This window comes from Pongo pygmaeus, chromosome 12 (assembly GCF_028885625.2).
Source record: "Pongo pygmaeus isolate AG05252 chromosome 12, NHGRI_mPonPyg2-v2.0_pri, whole genome shotgun sequence".
Taxonomy (NCBI): domain Eukaryota; kingdom Metazoa; phylum Chordata; class Mammalia; order Primates; family Hominidae; genus Pongo; species Pongo pygmaeus.
Window position 1 is genome coordinate 72664976 of NC_072385.2, and position 25192 is coordinate 72690167.

General features: G+C 38.6%; 1 protein-coding gene and 1 non-coding gene across 3 annotated transcripts in view; both read right to left on the minus strand.

The window, feature by feature from the left end:
* Nucleotides 1–25192, minus strand: part of REL (REL proto-oncogene, NF-kB subunit) — a 48763-nt gene that overhangs the window by 9495 nt on the left and 14076 nt on the right. For both annotated transcript variants that reach the window (XM_063648700.1, XM_054475062.2), the window contains 6 exons: nt 19715–19806; nt 3794–3934; nt 2438–2542; nt 2130–2342; nt 631–699; nt 101–169 (listed from right to left, as the gene is read on the minus strand). In XM_063648700.1, coding sequence (XP_063504770.1) covers nt 101–169; nt 631–699; nt 2130–2342; nt 2438–2542; nt 3794–3934; nt 19715–19806 — 689 coding nt within the window. The remainder of the gene's footprint in view (nt 1–100; nt 170–630; nt 700–2129; nt 2343–2437; nt 2543–3793; nt 3935–19714; nt 19807–25192) is intronic.
* LOC129031038 (U4 spliceosomal RNA) lies at nt 9361–9500 on the minus strand. The gene has a single exon (XR_008500915.1). It is a non-coding gene; the product is annotated as a U4 spliceosomal RNA (small nuclear RNA).

The following is a 25192-nucleotide window of genomic DNA, read 5'->3' on the forward strand; positions in this document are numbered from 1 at the left end:
CAAAGAAGCAGTTATTCATTCCTAAAAATAGAATTCCAATATACTGTGCAAAGTACTGGTCTTTCTGATCACAAGAAATATGCTATAGGAAATAAAATACCTTTTTTGAAGTATCTTCCTTCTCCAATTGAACCGAGGAGACCAGGTCTTGGTCTCTCAGGAAAATTAACTGTTAGGATAAAGTTTTTCCATTATTAAATGTCATTTGAAAAATAACATTATCAGTTAGTTAAAATCTGAAAAATTGGCCGGGCGTGGTAGCTCCCACCTGTAATCCCAGCACTTTGGGAGGCCAAGGTGGGTGGATCACCTGAGGTCAGGAGTTCAAGACCATCCTGGTCAACATGGCGAAACCCTGTTTCTACTAAAAATACAAAAATTAGCCGGGTGTGGTGGCACATGCCTGTAATCTCAGCTACCCGGGAGGCTGAGGCAGGAGAATTGTTGAACCTGGGGGGCAGAGGTTGCAGTGAGTTGAGATTGCCCTACTGCACTCCAGCCTGGGTGACAGAGAGAGATGCTATCTCAAAAAACAAACAAAACAAAACAAAAATAATAAAATTTGAAAAACTGAATAAAGTAAATAAAACAAAACCTATTTAAATATGAATCGATCCAAAATATTCTTACCGTGATCCTGGCACAGTTTCTGGAAAAGCAGAGTTGTCTTTTGTTTCTTTGCTTTATTGCCGTAAGTATCTGATTAGAAAGAAACCAGGAAAGCAGATAAAAAATTATAGGATTGTATCCTCTCCTTTAATAAACAAATATTTTATTCACATATAGAAAATGTTTTCAATAAATATGTATGTAAGTTGGATTTAATAAGTATTATAGAATATGTCCCAAATCAGTAGTATTAGTAGAAAAGGATATTTTTCTCTTAGTAAAAAATTGTTTAAAGTAACCCCAGCACTTTGGGAGGCTGAGGCAGGTGGATCACTTGAGCCCAGGAGTTTGAGGCCAACCTGAGCAACATGGCAAAACCCTGTCTCCATAAAAAAACAGAAAAATTGGCCAGGCGCAGTGGCTCATACCTGCAATTCCAGCACTTTGGGAGGCTGAGGTAGGTGAATCACCTGACGTCAGGAGTTTGAGACCAGCCTGGCCAACATGGTGAAACCCCATCTCTACTAAAAATACAAAATTAGTCGGGTGTGGTGGCACATGCCTGTAGTCCCAGCTACTTGGGAGGCTGAGACAGGAGAATTTCTTGAACCCAGGAGGCAGAAGCTGCAGTGAGCCAGGATTGCGCCACTGTACTCCAGCCTGGGCAAGACAGAGCAAGACTCCGTCTCAAAAAAAAAAACAAAAAACCAAAAAAACCCCACAAAAATTAGCCAAGTGTGGTGGTGCGCACCTATAGTCCCAGGTACTCATGAGGCTGAGGTGGGATGATCACCTGAGCCCAGGAGGCTGAGGCTCTGGTGAGCCATGATCATGCCACTGTACTCCAGCTTGAGTGACAGAGTGAGACCCTGTCTCAAAAAAAACCCAAAACAAACTGTTTAAAATATTCATCTTGTTTTCTTATCACACAAGTCAATAATGTCAACTAATGCAATAAGGTTTGATAAGAAACCAATATAGAGACTACTCTCTGAGTGGTAAGTGCACAAAGACTAAAATAGACCTTCAAAAATAAAACAGAAATTTTAGTAAGCAGTTTAGATGCTTTGAAATTATTCCATACTAATCAAACCTCTTCTTGAAGAAAGAGATGCAGAGACCAGCCTAGCCAACATGGTGAAACCCTGTCTCTACTAAAAATACAAAAGTAGCCCAGCGTGGTGGCACGTGCCTATAGTCCCAGCTACTCAGGAGGCTGAGGCAGGAGAATCGCTTGAACCCGGGAGGTGGAGGTTACAGTGAGCTAAGATTGCGCCACTGCACTCTAGCCTGGGTGACAGTGAGACTCTGTCTCAAACACAAAACAAAACAAAACGAAAAACAACCCAACAAATAAAGAGATGCAAAGAGCATATAGAAAAAAACCAACAGAAAGCTTCCAGGAAAAGAAACATAAATTATGAATATACATAACTGTACTCAAATGAATCTTACAAGAAGATGTTATTAGCAGGACCACTTCAAGAAATACATAAATTATTACCAGCAAAATGTCATACCTTTTTCATCTGGCAGATATCTAAAATCCATAGATTCACTAACTTCCTGGTCAGAAGGTCTCCGCAACTGCATTTTTACTGTTACGGGTTCTGTGATAGCTTTGCAATATGGTGGAGTTTTGAAAACAATGGCTACTTGACGGTGTACATCAGCTTGTGAAAAGATGCCTTTTGCTTCCCAATCGTTCAACACAAAACGAACTTCTATGTCATCTAGTCAATAAGAAACCAAAAAAAAAAAGGGAAAACAAAGTAACTGCATCTATTAATCTAAAATTTATTCTAAATTCAATGAAATAAATAAATACCTTTCTGAACTTTGTCACAAAGTAGAAATATTTCATCTCCTCCTCTGACACTTCCACAATTCTTGTTTACACGACAAATCCTTAATTCTGCAGTATTTGGAGCACCTAAAGGATTTTCAAAAAAATGAGTTGCTACCTTAGTAATATTTTATTTCTTTTTGCAGGGAAGAATTTGAGGAAAAGCATTCGCAGAATAAAAGTTTTAGTGTACAGATAAAGGACACTAAATACATTAATCATCTATATATCTGTCCACTTCCTTTCTAACTGCTTTACTTTAGACTTTGTGGCTTCATTTCTAGGTAACGACATATTCTCTAATTACATCTCCCTGCTTCTAAATTCTGATTCTGCCAATCAATCCTACCCACTGTCACCAGATTAATCTTCATAAATCATGACCACATCCCCATGGCAATACAATTTTCCCTATGGCAATACATCTCCCTATGGCAATATAACTTTCATGCTTCCTATTATCTGGCCGTAAGATTATTATAATTATCCCTGGCATTTAAAGCTCTACATGATAAGGATACTCTAATCTACCTTTATAGCCCTACATCTCTCTATCCTTCTACACATAAAACAGGTATATCATACACCATTGGTGGAGGTATATATAAGTCTATGTACACACACACACACACACACACACACACACATACACACACACAAACAGTATTTTGGGGGAAAGTTTCATAATCTTTCAAAATGAGATATATCCATATCCTTTGATCCAGCATTTGCCATGCAGTGAGCCATGACTGTACCATTGCACTCCAGCCTGGGTGACAGAGTGAGACCCTGTCTCCAAAAAAAAAAAAACCAATTAAAAAAAAACATATACAAGAATATGTATTGCAGTACAGTTTGCTAGGCCAAAAAGAAAAAATGAGAAAAGAAACAAACCAAATGTCTTATAAGAGGGTAATTAATAAAATTATGATATAACTACATAATAAAATATGCTGCTACTGAAAAGAATAAGGTGATTGAAAGGAAAATGTCCAAGATATATGGTAAGAAGAAAGTTAGTTTTTAAAACAATCATCACTTATGATTTTAAGTTGCCAAAATTGTACTGTGTCAAAAATGATGATGATGACAATGTATTTGTGTATATATAGGAAGAAGAAACTGGTAAAATATGCACCTAAGGATAGTGATGCACCTAAGGATAATCTCTGGAGGATGAGATTAGAGAAGATTTCCTTTCTGTTATGTATTTCTGTAATGTCTGGAAGTTTTCCTATCATGAATATATTGTTTTTCTAATTACCAAAATACTTTTAAGAATTAAACTATTACAAAAAACAAGTTAAGACTACAAACATAAGAAAATGAAGTACTTACGGTTGTCATAAATTGGGTTCGAGACAACAGGAGGAAGAGCAGTCGTCAAATTACCATGTTCATCAGGGAGAAAAACTTGAAAACATAGTCTCACCACATTGAGGTCACAATCTTCAATATCATTCAGCTGTTTTTCAGGGACTGAATAGGAAAAAAAAAAAAAATTTAAGAATGTAATAGTCACACAGACCTAAAGACTTTCTAGGTCCTCCTCCCTGCCTATTATAGCCAATAACCTTGAATAGCATCCAAATCTGTATGAATAAAAATAGAACAGTATACAATCTCAAGAATGCCTTTTATCATTCTTATCAAGTAGTCACTATCTAACGGTATTTGATAAATTATAGCCATGTTCAGGAAGTAACTATCCCCTCACCTGGGATTTAAAGCAAAATCCCAAGTTGACATTAATAACAAATCAAAGTTTTACAAAATAGTTGCAGGTTTGTATACAACAAAGAATGGCATTTACCCATTCATTCAACAAATATGTATTTGGTCCAGTTGTTGTGTTAAGGACTCTGTAAATTATCTCCTAAATCTGTACAAGAATTACTTTCATCCCCATTTTACAAATGAGGAACTGAGTTTAATTCGTTTTTTTGACATGGGGGTCTCACCCTGTTGCCCAGGCTGGAGTGCAGTGATGCAATTTTGGCTCACCTCAACCTCCGCCTCCCAGACTCAAGTGATCTTCCCATCTCAGCCTCCTGAGTAGCTGGGACTACAGGCACATGCCACCACGCCCAGCTAATTTTTCTATTTTTTTTTATAGAGATGGGGTTTCACTGTGTTGCCCAGGGTGGTCTCAAACTCCCAGGCTCAAGTGATGCACCCACCTTGGCCTCCCAAAGTGTTGGGATTATGGGCGTGAGCCACTGAGCCTGGCCTGGAACTGATTGTAAAGAGATGAATTACTTGACCAAAGTTTCACAATGACAGGGTGGAAATGTGAACTCAAGTCATTAAATTTAGAGCCTATGCTTTTAAAAATTGAAATCTATTAGAAAATTGTATATATGTTATACATAAAAATGACATACACAAGAATATCTACTAAGTGTGGATCATCATTTTAAGGATGAAATACCAAGAAACAAAAAAATGTTAAGATAGCTAGTTTCCGTAAGAAATTTTATGTGCAAACTTAAAAAATTTTTTAATTAAAAATTTTACAGTTCTATAAAACTAGAAAAGCTCATGACAGAATATAGTATAATAGTTTGTTAAATTAGTATTTGAACCAGAAATCCAGTTCCAAAAGAAAATATTGCGTTTTCAAATGCCATAAGCTATAGCAATAACAGTCATATTTTTAAAAAGCATGACATGCACATTATTTACATAACAATTTTACTTTGCAAAGTATTATATTTTGAAACACTAAATTTAGAAACATAGTTAAGCCCAAATTCCTTATTTTACAGGCAATAACTAATAAAAATGATAATGTATTTTGTACTGTTTTTATTTAATGACACTGACAGTCTACGTAACTATCACAACATTTATAAGTATCCCAGTATTAGCATTCTTATGCCTAATCTTTGAAACGTGCATAAAAACACATCTGTACTCTGTACAACTGAAAGGTCAAAATGTTATCATACCAACACTTGTGTTACAGCAGCATACTCTACTGGCACTATTGTGTAGGCAATATGAGAGCTACCTCTTCAAAATCCATTTTTACAGCATTATAAATGTAGCACTCAAGATATTAGTGTCTCTCAATGGCAAAGATGAGTAATCAATATGCAAAAAAGATAAATTTGTAGCTAGATGTTCCTGGTAAGTTTAAAAACAAACCTATGTGAACTCCGTGAATGGATAAACAAAGTGTGGTATAGTCCTACAATGGAATAAACTCAGCAATAAAAGAGAACAAACTGGCCAGGCGTGGTGGCTCACACCTGTAATCCCAGCACTTTGGGAGGCCGAGGTGGGTGGATCATGAGGTTGGGAGATCGAGACCATCCTGGCTAACACGGTGAAACCCCACCTCTACTAAAAATACAAAAAATTAGCCAGGCGTGGTGGCGGGCGCCTATAATCCCAGCTACTTGGGAGGCTGAGGCAGGAGAATGGTGAACCCGAGAGGCGGAGCTTGCAGTGAACCGAAATCATGCCACTGCACTCCAGCCTGGGCGACAGAGCAAGACTCCGTTTCAAAAAAAAAAAAAAAGAACAAGCTATGGGTATACACTCCCAAATGAATGTATCTCAAAACCATGTTGAGCAAAAGAAACCAGATACAAAAGTATACTGTATGTTTCCATTTATATGCAGTTTTAGAAAAGATTAATCTCCAGTGACAGAAGGCAGATTAGTAATTGCCTGAGGCAGAGGCAGGGTAGGGAACTGAGGGGGAATGGGACCAGGGAAATTTTAGGGGATGATGGAAATGTTCCATAGCTTGATTGTGGTTATGTGGCAGGATATATTCGGGTAGATTTTATTGTATCTCAATAAAAGTTTATTTTAAATATTTTTAAATGGTACATAAAAGAAAAATATACAAACTGGTCAATAAGCCAAAGTTCAAAACATTTAGTCACATAATAGTTCTACTACAGGGAAGAAATTCTACTTACTTCTCAAAAACAATCACTGTTTATGAGATTTTGCTTTGAATCTTCTCAATGTGTGGAAATACAATTACTACTGCATCAGAATTACTTTCATCTCTGCACAACATGGTTAAAAACTACTGACAGGCAAGAATCATGACAGATACCCGTTTTTACCCAATGCAAGATTCAGTGTAAGGCTGAAACCCCAGCTCAAAGCTTCTTTTCTATAAAGCCTAACTTCATCCTCTGCAATGGAAGGAATATTTCTCCTGTCTAAATCAGTGCAAGACTTGACCTATACCTTTCTTATGCCCTTAAAAGTTTTAAAATCTTACATGATAATCATTTATGTATGCCTCTCCTATCCTATTAGACAAAGTTTCAAATGAAGTCAGAAGGGATGTCTGATGTATCTCCACTAGGCGTGGAACATAGTGATATTTATTATATATTTCCTCAATTAACATAAATGACTGAAAAATTACTTAAAGGCCTATTGAACAACCAAACATTTAGATACTTTTACAAGTTACTGAAGAAAGCATAAAGTAAACGTTAATAAAAAGAAGTTCTACTTTTGGTAATGGCAGATGATAATCTGTAAACTGGGACCAATTCAACCATGAGAATAAAATGGACAAAATATGAAACAAAATTTCTCTAATGACATTAGAGAGCTAACAAGGTCATGAAAAATCATGCAACCAAGATATGAGAGAAGAAAACCCACAGTTCAGAATGAGAGGCCACTTTTATCTGAATATAGCCTGACAATTTTCTAAGGGATGGTTAACAAGACTGAGATGAACTCTCAATAAACTATAGGGAAAAAATAAAGGAGTTGAGAGTTTGCCAAGGATGTGGGATCCGATAAATACCCAAGGCTTTGGGGGATCTGAGGTCTGGAAGAGCTATAACCTAGGAGTAAGGGTGAACCGGAAACATATCAGATTTCAGGGATGAAAGCCCAACTTCAAATAACCTAAATCATTCACTGATTTTAGGTGACCTGGGATTGCTAGTGTACCCGGCCACTAGCCAGAAGAAAATTTTCTGCAGGGAGATAATACTGTAGGCCTAAAATCTTTACACTTTTTCACAGAAAATGACTGGTATTTTATCTTAAATAACCAGACATATGAGGAGGCAAAATAAAATGATTTTTTTTAAAAAAAAGAAAGCAAAAGGCAATAAAAACATACCACAAAGGATCCAAATAATGAAGTTTTCAGACATATAATTTAAAGTAACTATACTTAATATATTCAAGGAATTAAGATTGAGAGTTTACTGGAGAACTTGAAACTGAAAAAAAGGAATCAAATTCTAGAACTGAAAAATATAATAAATTGAAATTAAGAATATAATCAAATTTATCAAAAGTTTTATAGAAAACACTTTGTCTTGTCTTTTTATACCTCAAGGATTAAAATGCTTACCAACATAGTCTACCAAAAGTTTTTAAAGTGTTGATTCACTTTTAAAAAGCCTTTAATCCATCTTCAGCTGATATTTGTATATGATGTGAGGTAGGGAATCCAACTTAATTAAATAACTATTTTTTTTCAAGCTTCATTTCTCAAACATTTCCTCCTTTCCTCTTGATATGACATGCCACCTCTGTCATACACTAAAGTCACATATTTCCTTAGCTCTGTTTCTGGGCTCTCAATTCTTTTTTCTTTTTTCAATAATTATACATTTTTATTTTATCTTATAAAAATTGGGTGAATATGTAGATTTAAATTTACAAAAATGTGTATTGAATAGTTTTGTCTTTTATAGCTTAAAAGAAAGATTTTGGGCAAAAATGAAATCTCTCTTTTGGAAATGATTTATTTCTATTTTATAATACTTCTGAGCACTGTTGCAACTTCAGAAGATCTTTTATATTTTTAATTTCAAATCTGCTTATATACACAGTAAGTCTTCACTTAATATCTTTTAGGATGATGTCTATAGGTTCTTGGAAATTGCAACTTCAAGTGAAACAACACCATAATAAAACCAATTTTACCATAGGCTAATCAATATAAATAAGAGTTAAGCTTCTACGGCAGACTTTGGGTCACAAAAACATCACTAAATTTATAAGTAAAGACCAAAACGCTTGTAATATTAAATATTGAAATAAATCTGACCTATACATACATTTAAGAAAGATTAATAAAAACAAGTTAAGATAATGATTTACCCAATTATTCTAGTTCAGGGTCACAGGTGATTGGATCTCTTCGGGGCTCTCAATTCTACTCCAGTGAGTCAATCTGTCTATTCTTATCCCAATATGACACTGCCTTAATTAGTATTAATACTTCTGTCTGATGAGGTCAATTTCTCCTCATTGTTCTTTTTCTATATTCTGTTCCTGTTTAGAATTATCACATTTAATATGGAGTTGCATTGAATCCATTTATCAATTGGGGGAAAATGACTTTTTTTTTTTTTTTTGAGACAGTCTTGCTCTTTGCCCAGGCTGGAGTGCAGTGGCACGATCTCAGCTCACCGCAACCTCCACCTCCCGGGTTCAAGTGATTCTCCTGCCTCAGCCTCCCCAGTAGCTGGGACTACAGGCCCATGCCACCACACCCAGCTCATTTTATATTTTAAGTAGAAACGGGCTTTCATCATCTTGGCCAGGATGGTCTCAACCTCTTGACCTCGTGATCTGCCCGCCTCGGCCTCCCAAAGTGCTGGGATTACAGGTGTGAGCTACCATGCCCGGCCTGGGAAAATGACATTTTTACAATATTACTATTAGAGAACACGGAATACCTCTCCATTTATTTAAGTATTCTCTAAGATCGCATAATAAAATTTTATAATTTTCCCTAAAGAAATCTTATCATTTCTTTGTTTCTACATACTTCATATTTCCTGACAATATTTGTTTTAATGTTTTCTAGTTATTTGCTGCTGAGATATGGAAATATGACTTTTATATATTAATTTTACATCCACTAACCCTTTTAAACTTTGTTTTTTATTCAGTCTCCAAAAAGACTGTCAAAAATTGCCAATGCTGACTATACTGCAAGTCATGACAGCAGGATATTAGGAAAAAGTTTTCAATTAACAATAACCACTCCTGAGATAAACCTCACTTGGCTATACTGCCAATGCACAAAGCTCACTCTTTTAAATTTGAATAATCCATTTATATATCTTTTGGGTTATCACTATAATAATTTCAAATAATTATAGTTTTATTTCCTCATTTTTCAATCCTATGCCTCTACTTTTTGGGGGGTCTCACTGTACACTGGCTACAATGCTCACTGCTCTGGCTATGACCTTCACTACAATGTTGAATAGAAACGGTAAAAGTGTGCCTTGGTTTCTCATTCTTAACTTCAAAGCGAATGCTTCTGATATTTCTCTTGTTTAGGATAATGCTTGCTGTAGGCTTTTTAATAGATACATATCATTCTATAACACAAAATGCAGTGTTTTATTCTGTAATGTCAAAATTGATACTCAGTTTTGTTTTGTTTGAGACGGAGTCTCACTCTGTCACCCAGGTTAGAGTGCAGTGTTGTGATCTTGGCTCACTGCAGCCTCTGCCTCCAGGGTTCAAGAGATTCTCATGCCTCAGCCTCCCAAGTAGCTGGGATTACAGGCGTGCACCACCATGCCTGGCTAATTTTTGTATTTTTAATAGAGAGGGGGTTTCACCATGTTGGCCAGGGTGGTCTGGAACTCCTGACCTCAAGTGATCCGCCCACCTTGGGCCCTCATAGTGCTGGGATTACAGGTGTGAGAGGCCGTGCCTGGCCTGATACTCAGTTTTAACATTTGCAAAAACTAACAGAAGGAAGCATGAGACCAATCAAATTCTCTCAAATTCCTCTTAAACTAGTTTAAAATTTCACTTTGTAGTTAGTCAAAATATAAGGTAATAACTGTTCTCCTGTTCTCCTTCCTTTTTATGTTTTTTTTTTTTTTTTTTTTTGAGATGGAGTCTCACTCTGTCACCCAGGCTGGAGTGCAGTGATGTGAGCTTGGCTCACTGCAAGCTCCGCCTCCTGGGTTCACGCCATTCTCCTGCCTCAGCCTCCCCAGTAGCTGGGACTACAGGCGCCCACTACCACGCCCGGCTAATTTTTTGTATTTTTAGTAGAGACGGAGTTTCAATCTGTTAGCCAGGAGGGTCTTGATCTCCTGACCTCATGATCCACGCACCTCAGCCTCCCAAAGTGCTGGGATTACAGGCGTGAGCCACCGTGCCCAGCCCCTTCCTTTTTATGTTAAATGTTTAATCTACCTTTAGAAACAAATATCACTCCTTTAACCCTAAAATCAGTAGGTATGTAATGAGAATTTCATTCTTCACCAAGAAGATATTATCATGCTATATTTCCTTCATAAGCAGGAATTAAATTTTTAAAATCAATTATGATGTCTACTAGCTCTGTAAGTGTAACATTTCTAAAATTGTAATACTGTCAAACACTACTGAATAAAAATAAATAACAAGGCAAAAATACACAGCATATGGAATAATAATTTTTTTTTTTTTTTGAGACGGAGTCTTGCTCTGTTGCCAGGCTGGAGTGCAGTGGAGCCATCTCAGCTGACTGCAACCTCCACCTCCTGGTTCAAATGATTCTCCTCCTGCCTCAGCCTCCCAAGTAGCTAGGACTACAGGTGCACGCCACCACGCCCAGCTAATTTTTGTATTTTTAGTAGGGATAGGGTTTCATTATGTTGGTCAGGATGGTCTGTATCTCTTGACCTCATGATCCGCCCATCTCGGCCTCCCAAAGTACTGGGATTACAGGCATGAGCCACTGCGCCCGGCCTGGAATAACAATTTTAAGAACTATGTCTCAGTCGGGCTTGGTGGCTCATGCCTGTAATCTCAGCACTTTTGGAAACCGAGGCAGGAGGATCACTTGAGCCCAGGAGTTCAAGACCAGTCTGGGCAACATACGGAGACCCTGTCTCTACAAATAATAGAAAAAAAAAATGAACTAAGTCTCACTTAAGGAAAAATATAAAATTTAGTTATAATTAATTTACATTTTTGTTACTTAAAAAGTATATAAAGTATCCCATATGTATAATAATAAAAGTTGACATTTAAGTGTTCACGTGCCAGGCAAACAGTAAAGGTGCTAGAAGTATGCTAGAAGTATATCATTAATTTACTCAACCTTTCAACATACTCATTGAGTATCTATGATGTGCTACCATAGTAAAGTGTTAGATACAAATATGAAAAGGCAATGCCTGACCTTAGTGAGATAAGTATCTGGATGAGAAAGATACATAAACTAAAATTATATAATACAACATGAAAAATGTTATAATGGAAGTATGCTCGAGGAATACTGAAAGCAAGAAAGTACACAAGTTCGGCCTAGGGTAATGAAAAAAAGGCTTCGAAAACTCTGACTGCAATAAAGAAAGGACAATGAAGTACATATGAGCCATTTTTTTCAAGCTTTAAGTTTTCAGTTGTAAGGAAAGGCTTTTTCTTGTATTAGACCAGACTTTAGAGATAATAATCTATGTTAGACTACTTGTCTTATTAAACTGTATTCCCTTTCAGACTACTAAGGAATGTAGTTTTCCCAACTCAACTGTATAGCAGCCTTTTACTTTCATAACAACTCAAGATTCTCTACATGGGAAAATAGTAAAATACCTAATAAAACTTAATGGCAAATTCTTTGTTGTCAAAATCAATTTTATTGCACAAAATTTAATATACAGTTTAGATATTCTACGGAGTTTAATTGCCGCATACTAGAAATCCTAATATTTCATTACCAAAATACATAACTAGAAAATGATATATAATTAAAATTTTTTTTCAGCTTTTGCAGTTAAGAGTCCTCTACAAAGTCTAACTGCCACTCTTGTTCTAGCTAAGTACACACTGTTAAAATCTGATATTGGAGTCCTTAATTAAATTCCTCACCCAATTTAGACTTTGGCATATATTAGACAATTTGAATAATCCTTTACTTGAAGCCTCAAATTTGACAGTATTAAACTGCTTTATGCCCCGTTTGCTAGAGACTGTTGCTTAGTTTTAAAGAACAAATGGCAAGAAAGATAAAGACTGGCCTTAAAACACACTAGTTGGGGAATCTATTGTGTGCAGGTAGGAAACTCAACAGCTCAAGGCACTTAGCTGAGAAGACAGAGATAACAGTAAAACAAATACATTGTTTAGGTGCCAAAGTGAAATGGAAACAAGATTCCATCACAGACCCTGTCCACAACGAGCATGAAATTAATATTTGAAGAAAATTCCTGAAGAATCAGATGATCTAACAGATAACACAAAACTTTCAATGATTAATTGCTGAGTATACCGTATAATTAGGAAGATGTTATCTCAGACTTAAGGAAACTGAGAAGGCTTTCAGGGCATCTCAGGTAAGGAAAACAACTGGTGATATTTTTGGTAGAAAAGTACAAATAAGGTGGGGCATGGTGGCTCAAGCCTGTAATCCCAGCACTTTGGGAGGCTGAGGTGGACGGAACATGAGGTCAGGAGACCGAGGCCATCCTGGCTAACACGGTGAAACCCTGTCTCTACTAAAAAATGCAAAAAAATTAGCTGGGCGTGGTGGCGGGCACCTGTAGTCCCAGCTACTCGGGAGGCTGAGGCAGGAGAATGGTGTGAACCTGGGAGACAGAGCTTGCAGTGAGCCGAGATCACGCCACTGCACTCCAGCCTGGGCGACAGAGCGAGACTCCGTAAAAAAAAAAAAAAAAAAAAAAAGTACAAATAAGACATGTTCATCCATTCATTCTTTCAACCGTTTTAGTTTGTTTGTTTGTTTTTTTGAGACGGGGTCTCACTGTCACCCAGGCTGAAGTTCAGCGGCACAATCTGGGCTCACTGCAACCCAGCCTGATGGACTCAAGTGATCCTCCCACCTCAGCCTCTGGAGCAGGCTGGGACTTGCAGCACGCACCCATGCCCAGCCAATTTTTTGTAGAGACGGGGTTTCAGCACATTGCCCAGGCTGTTCTCGAACTCGACTCAAGTGATCCACCCACCTTGGCCTCCCCAAGTGCTGGGATTACAGGCATGAGCCACCGTGCCTGGCCCTTTCAACACATTTTAATTAAGCTTCTTTCATGTGCCAGAGATACGTGGAAGACAGTCCTCATCCTCCAAAATTTCACGATTTAGTGAAGGAAAAACATGTAAACAAAGTTATAGCAAACCATAATAGAAATATGTACAGGTATTGGCCGGGTGCAGTGGCTCACGCCTGTAATCCCAGCACTCTGGGAGGCGGAGGTGGGCGGATCACCTGAGGTCAGGAGTTCAAGACCAGCCTGGCCATGGTGAAACCCCATCTCTACTAAAAATACAAAAAAAATTAGCCGGGCATGGTGGTGCATGCCTGTAGTCCCAGCTACTCAGGAGGCTGAGGCAGGAGAATCGCTTGAACCTGGGAGGCGACGGTTGCGGTGAGCCAAGATTGCACCATTGCACTCCAGCCTGGGCAACAAGAGCGAAACTCCGTCTCAGAAAAAAAAAAAAAAAAAATATATATATATATATACACACACACACACACACACACACACACACACACACACACATATATACACACCCACAAGTACTTTGGGAAAACAGAGAGAAGATCAGGGAAGGCTTTAAAGACGATGTGATCCTTAAACTTGGAGGATGAGTAAGAAAAATTCACCAGGCAGATCAGGGTATTTCATGCAAAGGAACTGCATGTATAAAAGCACAGAGGTAAGAAAGAACATGGCTCTTCTAACAGTGCAGATAGTTCAGAACGGCAAAAACAAGTAAGTGCATGTGTGCACTCAGTGGTAGAGGAAGGAGGGGGTAGGAAGCTGAGGTACAGAATGAAAGCCAGAATGGAAAGCAAGGCTTCCAGATTATGAAGGGCTTTAAAGGCCATACTTGAGAAGCTGAACTCAGCATGTAGATCAGATCAAAGTTTCTCAAAGTATACTCTGTGGATCACTTGCATCAGGATCATCTCAGATAGAGATTTTCAAATTGTAGCTTGGGAACCACTGATTGTAAAATTAATTTAGTGGGCTGGGTAAGCACTAACAACACAAGAGAGAAAGAAAAAGAAGGGAAAGGAAAGGTACAGAATAGAATAGAGTACACTGCATGTAGTAGGGTGATATGGTTTGGCTCTGTATCTCCACCCAAATCTCATCTTGAATTGTACTCCCATAATTCTCATGTGTTGTGGGAGGGACCCAGGGGGAGATAATTTGAATCATGGGGGTGGTTTCCCCCATACTGCTCTCGTGGTAGTGAATAAGTCTCACAAGATATGATGGTTTTATCAGGGGTTTCCGCTTTTGCATTTTCCTCATTTTCTCTTGCTGCCACCATCTAAGAAGCACCTTTCACCTCCGCCATGATTCTGAGGCCTCCCCAGCCATGTGGAATTGTAAGTCCAATTAAACTTCTTTTTCTTCCCAGTCTCAGGTGTGTCTTTATCAGCAGAGTAAAAATGGACTAATACATAGGGTATTGTTGTCCTAAGGGTGTGGTGTATGTAATATATTGAACGGAAAAACAAAATCTATTTCTTACCGTGGGTCACGGTCAAAGAGTTGAGAAATACTGATCTAGATGTTTGTTAAAATGCAGATTCCCAGCACACCTGTCTTTCAAGTCACCTGCTTGGCCCTCTTCCAAGTGTACTTTTCTTCCTTTCCTTCCTGCTCTAAAGCTTTTTAATAAACTTTCACTCCTGCTCTAAAACTTGTCTCGGTCTCTCCTTCTGTCTCCTGAGGAGGCAAGAATTGGGGCTGCTGCAAACCCGAACAGATAATTTGGCTGTTAACACACTTTGGTGCCATGTGACTTGGATAAGTTATTATTTTAAAAATATTTTTTAAAATGTAGATTCCCAGGACCCATACCAGCCCTATCAAATTAGTGGAAGTGTGGCCTGAAATCTACATTTTTAACAAGTACTAAGATATTCCTATGCACATTCAAATTGAGAACCACTGCTGAAGGGCTCGGGAAGGAATGAATGTTTAAAAAACAAGCAAACAGGCTGGGCGTGGTGGCTCACACCTGTAATCCCAGCACTTTGGGAGGCCGAGGCGGGTGGATCACAAGGTCAGGAGATTGAGACCATCCTGACTAACACGATGAAACCCCATCTCTACTAAAAATACAAAAAATTAGCTGGGTGCGGTGGCGGGCGCCTGTAGTCCCAGCTACTCGGGAGGCTGAGGCAGGAGAGTGGCGTGAACCCGGGAGGCGGAGCTTGCAGTGAGCCGAGATCATGCCACTGCACTCCAGCCTGGGCGACAGAGCGAGACTCTGTCTCAAAACAAACAAACAAAAAAAACCAAGTAAACAACAACAGGAAACATAAATAGTGGGAAGGATTAACTGGCAGGATTGTTCCTTCCCCAAATTAATATTCATCTAGGCAGCATGGTAGAGTTGTTAAAACCATAACCTTAGAGTCAGGGGCTCCCTATGTTCAAATCCTAGCTCTACCACTCATCAGCTACATAACCTTGAACAAATTACTTTCCTTTTCTTTTCTTAGAGACGGGGTCTCGTTCTGTCGCTCAGGCTGAAGTGCAATAGTGAGAACACCGTTCACTGCAGCCTTGACCTCCCAGGCTGAAGCAATTTTCCTACCTCGGCCTCCTGAGTAGCTAAGACCACAGTTGTGCGCCCCTGCATCTGGTTAATTAAACAAATTTTTTTGTAGAGATGGGGTTTTACCATGTTGCCCAGGCTGATCTCAAACTCCTGGGCTCAAGCAATCCTCTCCACCTTGGCCTCCCAAAGTGCTGGGATTACAGGTGTAAGCCACCGTGCCTGGCCTACTTGACTTTTTTTAAATAATTAATTTATTTTTTTTGAGATGTTGTTTCACTCTTGTTGCCCAGGTTGGAGTCCAATGGCGCGACCTCGGCTCACCACAACCTCCGCCTCCTGGGTTCAAGCGATTCTCCTGCCTTAACCTCCTGAGTAGCTGGGATCATAGGTGTGCGCCACCACGCCCGGCTAATTTTTTTTTTTTTAATCGAGACAGAGTCTCGTTCGTCGCCCAGGCTGGAGTGCAGTGGCGCAATCTCGGCTCACTGCAACCTCCACCTCCTGGGTTCAAGCGATTCTCCTGCTTCAGCCTCCCAAGTAGCTGGGACTACAGGCACGTGTCACCACGTCCGGCCAACTTTTTGTATTTTTAGTAGAGACAAGGTTTCACCATGTTGGTCAGGCTGGTCTTGAACTCCTGAGCTCGTGATCCCCCCACCTCAGCCTCCCAAAGTGCTGGGATTACAGGCCTGAGTTAACTTTTCTATGCTTCCATTTTCTTATTTTTAAAATTGAGTTATTAATAGTACCTATTTCGTAGGCTGTTATAAGGATTAAAAGAAATAAAATATATAAAGCACTTACTATCTACCAACAACTATTTTAAGTGCCATTATGAGAATTCACTATTAATATCATGCCTGAGTCTGGCCCAGTGGCTCACACCTGTAATCCCAGCACTCTGGGAGGCCAAGGCAGGTGGATCACTGGAGCCCAGGAGTTTGAAACCAGCCTGGGGAATATGGCAAAACCCATCTCTACAAAAAATACAAAAACTCTGGCCAGGCATGGTGGCTAACACCTGTAATCCCAACACTTTGGGAGGCCGAGGCAGGAGGATCACTTGAGGTTGGGAGTTCAAGACCAGGCTGGCTGACATGGTGAAACCCTGTGTCTACTGAAAATATAAAAATTAGCCAGGCATAGTATACGTCTATAATTCCAGCTACTCGAGAGGCTGAGGCACGAGAATCGCTTGAACCCAGGAGGTGGGGGTTGCAGCGAGCTGAGATTGTGACACTGCACTCCAGCCTGGGTGACAGAGTGAGACTCTGTCTCAAAAAAAAAAATTAGCTGGGCATGGTGATGCACACCTGTAATCCCAGCTACTTAGGAGGCTGAGATGGGAGAATCACCTGAGCCTGGGAGGTCAAGGCTGCAGTGAGCTGTGATCACTCCAGCCTGGGCATCTCAAAAAACATGCCTGATTCTGAGCTGCCAAAACTAAGAAAAAGAAATTCCACAGATAGCATCTTCCTTTTTAATGCCTTTACCACTGGAGTCAAGGAACCTGCATATGAATTCCAGGTCTGCCACTTATATTTGCAGCATGATTTGGGACAGTTAAATAACAAAAGCCTTGGTATTCTCTTCCATAAAGCAGAATTGTTCCAACGATTAAATAAAGTAGTGTGCATAAAGCACTAACGTTTACTCCCTGACATACAAGAAGTGCTTAATAAATGATAGCTATCACTTACAATTTCCTTGTTTTATATTGCATCTAGACTTACCTGCCTCTTTAAAAGTCTGGCCTATTAATTTGGCAATGAATCACAATTTTAAATGAGCATACTCTTGACCCAGAAATTTTCCACTTCCAAAAATTTATCCTAGGGAAATAATCACACAAGAGCTCAAAGTGTATATTCAGTAGAGCTTTTAAAACAAAATGAAAACAACATACATGTTCATTAATAGAAGACTAAATAGACTGGGTGCAGTGGCTCATGCCTGTAATCCCAGCACTTTAGAAGGTCGAGGCAAGTGGATTGCTGAGCTCAGGAGTTTTGAGACCAGCCTGGGCAACAATGGTGAGACCCTGTCTCCACAAAAAATACAAAAACTAGCTGGGCATGGGCATGGTGGTGCACCAACAACTTGGGAGGCTGAGGTGGGATGACCGCTTGAGCCCAGGATGTCAACGCTGCAGTGATCTGTGATCACATCACTGCACTCGATTCTGGGCGACAGAGCAAGAATACCTCAAAAAAAAAAAAAAAAAAAAGATGACTAAATAAACAAATTATGTTCTACCCAAACAATAAAATATTCTGTTAAAAAAAAAAACATATTTGTAAGTATTGACATGGAAAGTTTAAGGTGTATTCCTGAGTGGAAAAAATGAAGGCGTAGTATAGGATATATAGCATGATTCCTTTTTTATAAAATATATATGTCTACATATAACTACACATGTATAAAGAAAATTCTAGAAAAATATACATCAAACTTAATAGCAGTCTCCCCTGGTAAGACTGGAAGGGAAGAAGGGGACTTTTACTTTCCGCTTTATACTAAATAGTATGAAAAATAAAACCTAGAGAAAAGAGATGCAGATCTTGTCTCTAATTCACAGTAATTATCTGTGAATATATTCCTTAAATTATCAATGTATCTCTTAAATTATTTTTATACATCCAGGAAAAATACAAACCAACAGTATAAGGATGTCTCAAATATGACCAAGAAATATATTCTTTGAAAATATTATAGTCATTTAATTCTTGACTTCTGCATATTTAAGTAGCTGCGAAGACTTCAGAATGGAGGCTACTCTAAGTATAGGATGCCAGTATCTAGTGTGGTAGTACTTATCTATTCAAACGATACAGAGTGCTTATAAGTAACAGTTAGCCAGGGAGTATTAAGCATTTATACTTACAGCACAAGGCAGACAGTACCATAAGTATAAATACTTAATAAATGCTATCCCCAATAAAACTCACTGAACAGTAGATATCTAGTCATATACACAAATACGCTATAAAAATACTTTGTGTGATTTCTATTATTTTCTATGCTTCTTCTTCCACATTGGAATTAAGTGTTACCAGTGAATATATCCTTGAGCTAAATGCACTCCAATACCTTATAAACACAGTGCCTATTTAACACTCAAAAGGGGGGAGTGTATGTTGTCTGCTGGAAGTGGCATAAGGAAGGCCATGTTCAAAAAGGATCACAACATTTTGAAGTTTTATTATATAAAACAGTGACACTCTCCAACAATACCAGAAACCTCTCTGTGCATAAGATTTTTTTCAACAACTGTGAAGAAACTATTTTAAATAGTATACTTCATTCCTCAGATACAGGTACATGTCAACAAGTAGAAAAGTAAACACAGAACTTAAAACACAAGTTCAAGATATAAATAGCTGGGCACAATGGCTCACGCCTGTAATCCCAGCACTTTGGGATGCCAAGGTGGGTAGATCACCTGATGTCAGGAGTTCGAGACCAGCCTGGCTAACATGGTGAAACCCCGTCTCTACTTAAAATACAAAAATTAGCTGGGTGTGATGGTGAGCGCCTATAATCCCAGCTACTCCGGAGGCTGAGGCAGGAGAATTGCTTGAACCCGGGAGGTGGAGGTTGCAGTGAGCTGAGATCCCGCCATTGCACTCCAGCCTGGCGACAAGAGCGAAACTCCGTCTCAAAAAAAAAAAAAAAAAAAAAAAAGGGAAAGAAGAAATAGAAATCGACACCCAAATAAATAGAAATGATTTTATCAAACATACTTACCATTGAATGGATTGATTCCTGCCTTTATTCTTGTAATAATAGCTTCTTTTACTTCTTTTTTCTTCACACATCGAATACCCAAATTTTGGAAACTAGCAGGAAAAAAACAACATTCAAAACTGCACTATAAACACAAGGAATATTGCAAAAATCAAACATATAGCAATACTGAAGTTATCATGCTGTCAGTTGGACATACCAAAGCATGAATGTGCTTCCAATTGCTCTGATAAAGATAAGAGTAAGAAGTGGGGTTATACGGCTGGGCGCGTGGCTTGTGCCTGTAATCCCAGCACTTTGGGAGGCCGAGGCGGGTGGATCACCTGAGGTCGGGAGTTCGAGACCAGCCTGATCAACATGGAGAAACCCCGTCTCTACTAAAAATACAAAATTAGCCAGGCATAGTGGCGCATGCTTGTAATCTCAGCTACTCGGGAGGCTGAGGCAGGAGAATCACTTGAGCCTGGGAGGCAGAGATTGCGGTAAGCCAAGATCATGCCATTGTACTCCAGCCTGGGCAACAAGAGCGAAACTCTGTCTCAAAAAAAAAAAAAAAAAAAAAAAAGAAGTGGGGTTGTACTTCTAAGAACTGTTAAAAGAAAAATAATATATATCATTTTAAAATACAGTGTTTTACAATTACTAATATGCCTATGTCAAACATACTAAAATATAGATTAACAGTAAAGCAATACCAAATGGTAAAATTTACCTCCCAAATTCAGAATCAAATCAATAAAGTCTGTATGTTTGATAATGTAAAGCAAAAGCTGTAAAGAGATGTTCACAGGTTGAAGCCCACAGGTATGTTTTGCTAGGCTCACAAAAGTGTTGCCTATATTTTTAAAAATCTGCACAGGTTATCTACATTCAGAAATCAGGTAATTGCATATGAACATCTGGATTTCCGGCTTCTCTTGTACATTTTAAAGACCTGGCAATACTAGGTTGGCACAGAAACAACAGGCTAGGGACTGAGCCCCATTTATGCAGGGCTCTTCAGTTTGCTACAGTGCCTGTTAGTCCTCCTACAGTTGATCCACACCACTCATTTATGCCGCTTGCCTAGCTCCACAAAGATTTGCTTTTTGAGCCCTGAATTCACTGTTATTAGCAGTAGAATATGTTTTGTGCCATATTATATGAAGTTATAGCCATTCATCATAAAAAAATTACTAAAATGTTTTTGTATTAGAAAGAAGTTTAATGCTAACAATATTTAACAAATTTCAAAATGTCATTTATGAAAAACTTCCCAATAGCTACAAATACTACTAATTTGCATATGTGTAGCACAGATGATGGTGGGGGGAACTCCCCCACCACCACCAGTCATACTTGTTCCCACATGGAAAAACCATGACATCAGTAAAATTGGGTGGGTGTGAATAAGGAAGCAAAACTCAATTATAATAACATTACTATTGTTGAAACTTCACATGGCACTTGCAACTGGAGGCTACTTTGTCTGTCTCCATACTCATGCTGTCTTATGCTCATGCTCTTCACATTCAACACACTTACAATTTTGCTAGCATCTAAAATATCTTTCACATTTCCTTCCTCTGCCTCCAATAACTACAAAAATAAATCTTAAAAAACATTTTTTTTTTGAGATGATCTCAACTCTTCCACCCAGGCTGGAGTGCAGTGGCACCATATCAGTTCACTGCAACCTCTGCCTCCCAGGCTCGGGTGATCCTCCCACCTCAGCCTCCTGAGTAGCTGGACTACAGGTACATGACACCCTACCTGGCTAATTTTTGTATTTTTGTAGAGTCAGTGTTTCACCAGGTTGCCCAGGTTGGTCTCAAGCTCCTGGACTCAAGCAATCCGCCTGCCTCAGCCTCCCAAAGTGCTCGGATTATAGGCATGAGCCACTATGCTTGGTCAGCTAAATCTTGAATTCTTAATCCTTTCTTGAAATCTTGCAACTATAATCCTCTTCCTCAAAAGTATTCCACTTCTTTGAAAGATTCTTTGTTTGATTCTTTTTCTTTGGTAAAAGATTTTATAGAATTCTTCATATTAATACATTTATATTACTTCATTTTGTTTCATCTGAATAATCTCATATTTGACTGCTATTCACAGAATATTAGGGGTGGTGGTAATTTTTGAAATTCTGAAATGAAGGATCAAGATATTGTTTGAATCAATTATTCATTCATTCATTCACAAACATTCAACAAGCTTCGGGTTCGTACTATATACCAAAAACTCTGCAAAGTAATGGGGATATACAATCCCTTTCCTCAAGAAGCTTACAGTCTAGTGGAAAGATTGGCAAACTAACTCATGGAACAAATCCAACATCTTGTCTATCTTTGCAAATAAAGTTTTACTGGAACACAGCCAAACTGAGGTTTACATATTATCTATGGCTGCTTTCACGCTACAACAGCAGAGCTGAGCAACGGAGACCATACAGCTTGCAAAACCCCAAACATTTACTATCTAGTACTTTACAGAAAAAGTCTGGTAGTCTCTGGTCAAGCAGATATACATTAAATAATCACACATACACAAATGCTAAACTGCAATCCTAACAAGTTTTATGAAGGAGGTATACATGATGTTATGGAAGCCTATGCTGGAACAGAAGAAAGACACTTCCAGGCAAAAGGAACAGGTCACACAAAGACCCCTAGAAAAGAGCACTGGAAACAGAGGAAACTAAAGGAAGGCTTTGTGAGTGGAGTATAAAAATTAAGGAAAGCAGAGTTTAATAGAAGTCTAGAAATAAAGGTGGGTCATGTGGACCTTATAGGCTATAGAAGGAATGCTGTCTTTATTCCAAGAGCCAAATAAACCCATTAAAATGTTTTACGCAAGGGAAAGACAATTTCATTTGTATTTTAAAAGATCACACTGGCTAAAGTGAGGAAAGATAGAGGGTTTGGAAAAGGTACAAAATGGTTGATGCAAGACCAGTCAGGAGGTTATTGCAGCAGCCCCAGTTTAGGCTATAGTGGTAGTATGACGGTGATGAATTTCACTGAGTGAAGCAGATAGATTCAAAACCACTTGAGATGGTAACTGTTAGTAGATTCAATGTGTACACCGGGATGAGGAATGCCAGAGATGACACCTATAGGTCTTTTATAGCAATCACTAACATACGGCACATTGGAAGAAGACCAATTATGAGAGGAAAGAGATATGATCACAGTAAAATCACGTTTGGGGAATATTCTATTTGAAGTGCTTTTTTTTTTTTTTTTTTTTTTTAAAGAGCTAGGATCTCGCTATGTTGCCCAGGCTGGACTCAAACTCCTGGGCTCAAGCAATCCTCCTGCTTCAGCCTCCTGAGTAGCTGTAACTACAGGCATGGGCCACTATGCCTGGCTACTTAAGGTACTTTTGAGACATTTAAGGGAATATGTTGAGAAGGCAATCAGACTTACTACCATTCCCCACCAGAAGGAACCAAGAATCTGTGGAAAAAGCTGATGACTTCAGGGCTGGGGCAAGCAAAGCACAAGTTGGCCAGGCACGGTGGCTCATGCCTGTAATCCCAGCATTTTGGGAGGCTGAGGCAGGAGGATCACTTGAGGTCACGAGTTTGAGACAAGCCTGGCCAACATGATGAAACCCCGTATCTACTAAAAATACAAAAATTACCTGGGTGTGGTGGTGCACGCCTGTAATTCCAGCTACTTGGGAGGCCAAGGCACAAAAATTGCATGAACTCGGGAGGGGAAGGTTGCAGTGAGGCGAGATTGCACCACTGCACTCCAGCCTGGGCAACAGAGCGAGGCTCTGTCTCAAAAAAAAAAAAAAAAAAAAAAAGGAAAAAAAAAAAAAAAAGAAAAGCACAAGTCTTGAACATTTTGTTTCGTCAGACAGTAAAAAAGTGCTCAAAGAAAGATGAGGGCATATCAAAAAAACACAGGAGACAGTTTGAAGAGGCTTGCATTAGTCAAATCTGGGTCAATTTGAAAATCAAAAGAATAACAATAACTATAATATATTAAATACAAGAATGCATGAGTTTACAGTGATACTTTTTAAATGGAGAAAGAGAGGAATGGAAAGTTCTTCTTTATAATAGAACGCCAAGATAATATTGCCAATATTATCTGAAGGGATATTTTGAGAGTTATACTGCATCACTTCTATAGATTTCTTGCCCAAAATGTTTCATGTTAACATGAACATATTATTCATGTTAAATATAATGCTATCTATAGTGTGTAATCCTTAATGGGATCCTGAATTGGGGAGAGAGTTGGAACAGCCATAAAGAGCATTATTAGGAAAATAAGTGAGGTGGTCCAAAAATTTAACTGCCTGTAACTAAGAAAGAACAGCCAGAAAAGCAGGAAGTAAAACGGAAGTTTGTTTTCACAGAAAGCAAGGAATAAAAATGTTTCAAGTAAGGAGTAATCACAGTGTAAAATGTTGTTGGGAGGTCAAGTAATATAGACAAATATTTGCCAAGTGTGTATAATACTAGATATTTTGTTTTGTGTTATTATTGTAAGAGGAGCATTTAAAGTATTTTTTTCTAAACGGTTATTACTAATATATGTGGAGACTATTCATCTCTTTTCTGTTGCAATTAGTTCATTTTTCCCCAAAAGCCAATACATGTTCATTACAAAAATGAATTATAAAAGTTAAAAGAAAAACATAAAACCCTACAATCTTACCCACCCAGAAAACAACTATTAATACCTTAGTATTAACATATACACATAATGTATATGTATAAATTTATCTTAAACAAAAATAAAATTATTCTTTACATATTGTTTTAAAACCTATTTATCTGGCCAGGTGCCGAGGCTCACACTTGTAATCCCAGCACTTTGGGAGGCTGAGGCACGTGGATCACCTGAGGTCAGGAATTCGACACCAGCCCAGCCAACATGGTGAAACCCTGTCTCTAATGGTTTAAATACCAAAAAATTAGCTGGGCATGGTGGCACATGCCTGTAATATCAGCTAACATGGGAGGCTGAGGCAGGAGAATCGCTTGAACCAGGGAGGTGGGGGTTGCAGTGAGCCGAAATCACACCACTTCACTGCAGCCTGGGCAACAAAGCAAGACTGTCTCAAAAAGAAAAAACAAAAAACAAAAAACAGAAAACCTATTTATCTAATATATTGTGACTATCTTTACATACCAATAGACATATTGGCAATATGATTTTTAAGGCTGTACAGGAGTACACTGCATGAATGTATCAGTTTATTTAATTAATCCCCTTTGCTTACTATTTGGATTGCTTCTAGCTTTTTGCCATTACAAAGAGAACTGCAATGAACAGCATTAGAGCATAATGTCTGAATACACTTAATTATTTTCTGAGGCTAAACTCCTAGAAGTGGAACAGCTGGCTCAAGAGGCATTAATATTTTTCGGGCTTTTGCTATGTAGTTAAATTGCCTACCAGATGTCTTTATTAATTTACATCCTAACATGATGAATGGGCCCATCTTCTGGTAGCCTCACTATCATGAAGTATTACA